General features: G+C 37.2%; 1 protein-coding gene across 1 annotated transcript in view; it reads right to left on the reverse strand.

The window, feature by feature from the left end:
• LOC122750010 (UDP-GlcNAc:betaGal beta-1,3-N-acetylglucosaminyltransferase 7-like) overlaps positions 1 to 923 on the reverse strand; it is a 145,827-nt gene extending 144,904 nt beyond the window's left edge. The window contains exon 1 of the mRNA XM_043996650.1: positions 795 to 923. Within this exon, the coding sequence (XP_043852585.1) occupies positions 795 to 923 (129 nt within the window). The remainder of the gene's footprint in view (positions 1 to 794) is intronic.
• Positions 924 to 6,874: the final 5,951 nt, after the last annotated feature.

Genomic DNA, 6,874 nt, shown 5'->3' on the forward strand with positions numbered 1-6,874 from the left:
CAAAACTGAGTATAATCCTTTGGAAGTAAAAGAAATAGGGATTTAATGAAATAGAAGACTTTTAGCCAAGACAAGAACTGATAACAAAATTTGATTTTCAAATACAAGACCCAAGAGAAGCACAAAAAGATAAACATGAAAGATAAATCCTAAGATACTCAATAAGGTTAAACTGTTTACATTCTTAAATGTGGATATAATAAACTCATTTCTTATTATTAGGGCAGTTAGAAGGCTTATACATAGACAGAGGGCATATGTTTGAGTTGACTATGATATGATGATCTCAATATTTCCCCCATTTGACCAATGGTATTTTTTAAGGAATTATATTCTTCAGTCAATTTTTGTGCTTCTTTTTACAAGCTGTTGACTCTTTTTCTTTTCCACAAGTCTCTTGGATAACTCTCATTTCTTTACCCATTTTTTACTCTTACCTCTCTAATTTATCAAGTCCTTTTTGAGTTCTTCCAAGAAAGTATTTTGGTCTTGGGACCAATTCATCTTCCACTTTGAGTCTTTGGATATAGGCATTTTAACAATGTTGTCCTCTTCTGAGTTTGTGTTTGGGTCTTCCCTGTTGCCATAGTAGCTTTCTGTGGTGAGGTTTCTTTTCTGTTTCTTACTCACATTTTAGCTTATTTCATGACTTTTAAAGTTGATTTCTGCTCCTGGGGCACAGGGGGCACTGGACCAAGCTTCTTGTGCTAGGGCAGGGACCTGATCATTGGCTTTCTGCACTGGGGCCTCAGGGACTTGTGGCTTGCTCACTGCACTGAGATGGCCTGGCCTACTTGCACCTGTGGTGTAAGGGATTCCATAGCTAGCAGTTTGCCTTCTGTCTTGGGGCTGGAGGGCTCACAGCTGGCTTGCTGTATCACTTGCCTGGCTGATCCAGGATTGAACCTTAGATGCTGATCCATGCTGTGGCTAAAAGCCTCCATCTGATTTGCCCAAACACCCTCTGTGTGCTGCTCTGCACTCCTCTTTTATGGGAATGAGACAGACCTTTCCTGAAGTCCTTCTAAGTCATCTCAAGCTGGAAGAGTGTTTCACTCCATCCTTTTGTAGTTGCTATAGCTCCAAAATCTTTTTAGAGACTTGATATAATGCTGTTTCCTAGGGAAACTGGGGAGAACTCAGGCAACTTCCTTGTTTCTCTCCACCATCTTGGCTCCACTCTCCTCCATACCTGTGATGATCTGTTTTCTCATGTAAATAGAGTCAGTCATTCATATTGTTTTGCTTTCAGCAACCTGAAGGTTGGTCTTAGGAGTGGTAAAAGAGAAAAGCAGAAGGAGACAGAGGTTCCAATTAGATCCATTGCCTCTTTTTTTTCTTGATGATCTGAAATATTACCATGGGATAGACATGTAGTTGCAGGAGAAGACATGCAAAGGCTAAAATGATGTCAAAGGAATATAATAAAAAAACAAAAATTAAACCAAAATATCAGTAAAATTTATCTTTTAACATCAACCATTCATGCTTTTCTTGACTAAGGCATTTCAAGCTGCATTTATTATGCAGATTATTTTTCCTCTCTCTTCTATAAGGCCATGAAATGAATTCTATTGTTATTAATCAGCCCCAAAGACTTTACTTTGTACTTTAGATTTTCCAAGTGCTGTACAAAAGAGCCCATTTCAGAGAAGGATGCTATTGTTTCTTATGGTACCACCAACAGAATATGGTCGAAAGAGAAAAGAAAATCCAATCTAGCAAGGCTAGATTGGGTGCTCAGGAGAATTTTCTTTCTTCTGTGCTGAACCTAACACATTCTCAATGCAATTATGAATACCTTGGAAATCATAATGGTTTGGATAGCAAGTATTAAGAAAGGTAAAAATCCATATGAGAACACTCAGTATTCAATTATTAGTATTAAACCCATTCAGCTATTTAGTAGAATGCAATTTATGTATTTTTTCTAATTTTTAAGAGAAATGGGGAGGTAATATTCTGCATCTTCAGCCCCAGTCTATTTTCTAAGTTGTTATTGTCTTGCTAGTTGATGCACTACATTTCTACAGTTTAAGTAAGTCCCATGGTCTACTGTGAAAAAGAAGCAACAAGGTGAAAATTAGAGCAATATTTGTTACTCAGAACTGAAAACCAACAAGCAAATGCATAACCCCCCATCCTACTAATAATATTAGAGAGGAGGTTGGAGAGAGGTAGTTGATTCAATTGAGTCCAAAGAAAAGCAGCTTATGCTTTAGTAAAAAGGAAAATGTGAGTCTTTTGCGATAAATAAAGAAGAAACGTATCAAGAGTTTGTCAGTCCCAAGAATTTAGAGCTGGAAAGTGAAATTCCTAGAATTTCAGAGTTGGAAAGAAGGTCAGAGGCTATCTAGTCCAACTTATGTTTGAAAAAAAAGAACTTGATAAAACAACCACAAGCGGTCCTCCCGTTTTCTTGAAAACCACCAGTGAAGTGGAACCCATTGCCTTCAGAGGCTCCCTGTTCCACTTTAGGATGCTTCTAATTGTTAGGAAGATTTTTTTAACACACTACATTGTCCAAACCTGCCCATATCTATCTATCAAGAAGCACTTATTAAGTGCTTCCTATCTGCCAGGTTCTTTGTTAGGTGCAGGAAATACAAAAATAAAAGTAAAGAGAGTCTCTGCCTTATAGTCTACCTGGAAGAAACATGTCTATATAAGTATAATGGGGGACTGTCAATATGTCTATTCCTTAGGAACATGCACAGTCCCCACATGGTAATTGATTTTCATTGATCACCGGCAGTTAACATTGCTTAGAACATACCAGAATAGGGTCTTGGACCAAGAGCATTGGGGAAAAAAACATCCTACCTTTTCAGAGATATCTCAGAACCTCGTTGGGGAGTAGTTGCCAGTCTACCTTTGTAAACCTTATCTGCTAGGTGGGGGTGGGAGAAGATAGTGGAAGGAAGACTGGAGCTAAAGTATCACAACATATGTATGTGCAAATAGATATATGGTTTAGAGAGAAGACACTAGCTTCGAGGGAGATAATTAAGGACCTGGTGTTTTCCTTTTTCCATAAAAAAGCACTAACGATGCCTCAGAAATCATATCTGTTAGTTCTTTTAGCCATAGCAAAGAGTGAAAACAACATCAGCCACAGGGGTATGCTGGAAGCAGCTTGTACTAGATCACAAGAGTCACTGTTAATTTTTTGGAGTAAGGATTTAGTCCTTGTAAATCAGCAAACACTACAAGTTAGGGCATGATGGATTGCTTTGCTGATTATCTAGACTTAAGAAAGTGATGAAGAAAACACTAATAACACACATTAAATTTTAAAATATGTCCTGTGTACACCCCTCACATCTGACTGGAAACAAATTCTTAACTGCATCTATGGCCCTAAGATAGGCTACAAATATAAGGCATGTAGCATAGCCAGATTAAGCATTGATTTCTTAGGGGAAAAGAATCAAAGCAATTTCAATGAACAAGAGAGATGGGCACATGTGTAGGCACCAACTAGATCTGTCCCAAAGTAGAAGGAGAAACCCAAGAATTTGGGTAATCATTTCACCTCTCTACCCTGTCTCTTCATTTATAAAATGATCCCCAATGTCCCTTCTAGTTCTCCTTGATATTAGGGGAAGTGAATCAGAAAGGAATACACTTACTCTCATCTTTCCTTCCATAAGAAACCTGTTTGGGAAGAAAAGGACTAATTCAAGGACCTTACAATTAACAATTTTGGTAATGGAAAAATTTGCTATGAAAGAAATTTCTTTTGAGGATTGCCATTGTGGACCACCAATTTAGTGTTGTGCTTATGTTTATAGCAATTTTAGTTATTTTGTTTAAGAAAATAGATGAAAACATAAGTGAACTTAGCAGGAAATGTGACAAAGCAACTTATAATTGTTTTACTTAAAAACATACAACCAAAATAAAAACTTACACTTTTACTGTAAAGTGAGATTTCTCTTCCATAGAAGATGCTAGATGTTTTACTATAATGTACCTCCCTATAATTTCATTTTACCCTTTTAGGATCTAAGCCTATATAAATATTTTTCTTACTTTACTGTCAAATAATGGTCTTTTGAACCATTCAGTCATTCAATGCAGTTGATACTATGCAAATACAGTGGTGCTGAGGAAAAGTTCCAGTGATTTATTGATAAGAAAAGGACAATCTCTTAAGGACAGCCAGCTTGGAAGATGAAGGGAATTTGAAAAGGCTGTTAGTTCTTTTTGGAAATAAATGTTTAAGCCTTGGCAAACTCACTAAAGTATATGCAAATAGCAAAAAGACAGTACAATGTGAGAAAGAGGAATTATAACTCAGAAGAAGATGTTAATGGAGAATTGAAATACCTCTGTGATTTGAGGACTTGAACTCTTTCTACAGCTTACAGCTGATACTGAGAGGAAGATGCTACTTTTTTTTCTTTCCTATTCTTTCTTAAATAATAAGTAGTCACATGACAAATTAACCATGTTTTGCAATTGTTTACACAAATAAATGAAATTCATCTTATAAAATGGCATAACAATTTATCGTTTATAAGTTTCCACCAGGATTATCTGCCCATTCATTCACATTCATTTTTTAATTTTATATGCTTGTAGTTGGTGGGCACTGGTGACCAAATCAAGGCTCAGTGGAAGAAGGGGACTCTGATCTGTTTGCTTCTTCTAGATACCATTTTTAAAGAAAGTTGATCCCCTGAAAAAGGGAGAAACAATATCTGCTAAAATTAGAGGAGAAAAACAATAACAACAATAATGACTAGGAGTTATATAGCACTTTAAGGGTTGCAAAGCAGTTTACATGTTATCGCATCTGCCCCTCATAACAATTACATAAGATAGGTGCTATTATTATTCCTATCTTGCAGAGAAGAAACTGAGACTGAGAAAGGTTATGTGACTTGCCCAGAGTCACCTAGTCAGTAAATATGTGAGGGAAGATTTCAATGAACTTAAGTCTTTCTAACTCCAGGTATAGCTATTTCCCTATCTGCAGAAGTGAGGAGAGTTGTGCCAAGTGGAACTGCAGAAGATAGAAAAAAGGGAGTGATTGTGGGGAAGAGTGATTGGTGACACATGCTGAAACAGACTGGGGGAAAGTTTCTGGAAATGAAGAAAGCCTTACAGACCAATAAAAGGTTAGTAGGTAGGAAAATAGATATGAAAGGGCATACCCTGCTCGCCTACCATTGTCCAGGGCAATATTATAAGCCAAAGATTATACCAGTCTCTAGGGAAAGAATGGTTTACATTGTTATTTTTAAATGGGTGAAGTTATAAAAGTTATCTATTTATATTAACTTGTAAATAACAATATTAGTATTTTTAGCCTTGTGAGTTGGTGAGCATATAAGGAAAGCTGGTGACTACCATTTGGAAGGAAGGGGACATATCAAATAGTTGTGTTTTAGGATTATCCACATTGGAACATTGAAAAAAAATGAGAAGTCCCTCTAAATGTACTTAGATTTTTTTTTTTTGGTTTTCTTTGGTGGGGCAATGAGGGTTAAGTGACTTACCCAGGGTCACACAGCTAGTAAGTGTCAAGTGTCTGAGGCCAGATTTGAACTCATGTCCTCCTGAATCCAAGGCTGGTGCTTTATCCACTGTGCCACTTCACTGTGCCCTAGATTTTTTTTTGTGTGTGTTAGGAGTGTCTTGGATGCAAAGTTAGACCTCTATATCTTTATTCTTCATTCTTAATACTATTTTAAGAGGAACAACAAGATATTGAGCCAAGATGGTAGAGTTGAGCTCTTCCAACGTTATTTTCCAAACAACATTAAAATAATGCCTCAACTCAAATTCTGGGGTGGCAGAGCCAACAAAAGGTCAGAGTGAGATATTTTTTCCAGAAAGAGAGTCTGTGACATCAGGGAGAAGGCTGGCCCAGAGCCTACAAAGATGAAATGCCAGTGGTGGAATTAGATGGTAGTGAGAGAGCAGAAGCATCTTAGGGAGCTGTTAAGCCAGAGATGGTAAATGGCAACTAGTGAGAAAGAGATTACAAGTACCCCTTTGCTAGCACTGGATATAAGACTAGGTTTTATGACACTACTCTTTCCTGGTTCTCCTCTAGGAAAAATCTCTTTCAACAGCAATAACCTATCTATCTATTTATTTATTGAGGCAATTGGGGTTAAGTGACTTGCCCAGGGTCACACAGCTAATAAATGTCAAGTGTCCTGAAGCTGGATTTGAACTCTGGTCCTCCTGACTCCAGGGCCAGTGCTTTATCCACTGTGCCACCTAGCTGCTCCAGCAATAACTTATTTATAAAGACCTGTAGTCAGGGAGAGGCCTAAGCTCTAGGAGTTGAGTTGTTCAAGCATGTAACTGCCCCAGTTGTCAAACTATTCCTAACCAGTCTTCAGTTTTCTTTGTTGGATCTTTATCCAGTGCATGTCTACTAACTATTGGGCTCTCCGGAGGCTTTGTTCTCAATCCTTTTCTTTATATGTTATTTTCTTGGTGATCTCATCAGCTCCCACGGGTCTGACCATACCACTTCCCTATTCCTTATAATCTCACCAACTCACAAGGCTATAAATCAATAAATCAAATTCTGAGCTCAATATTCAATAAACTTCAGTGGCTTCTTATTACCTCAAAAATAAATTTTCTATTTGTCATTTAAATCAGTGTTAAAATTGTATCTTATTTTGTTCCTACTGACCATCCCCTTCTCTTTCTAGTTAGCATAGAAAATAAGTTTATCAGTAGCCAGTTTAAAGTAACAATAGCAGGAAGGATGATTGCAAAGGGAAACCTAGAAGTCACTTACAAACTGTCCCCAAGATCAAAGGAGCATAATTTGCAAACTATATCATATTTTAACTAAAAATAATAATCTGAAATTATGTGCTAAATCAGTCTTTTGGTACTA

This window comes from Dromiciops gliroides, chromosome 1, assembly GCF_019393635.1.
Source record: "Dromiciops gliroides isolate mDroGli1 chromosome 1, mDroGli1.pri, whole genome shotgun sequence".
In the NCBI taxonomy this organism is placed as follows: Eukaryota; Metazoa; Chordata; class Mammalia; order Microbiotheria; family Microbiotheriidae; genus Dromiciops; species Dromiciops gliroides.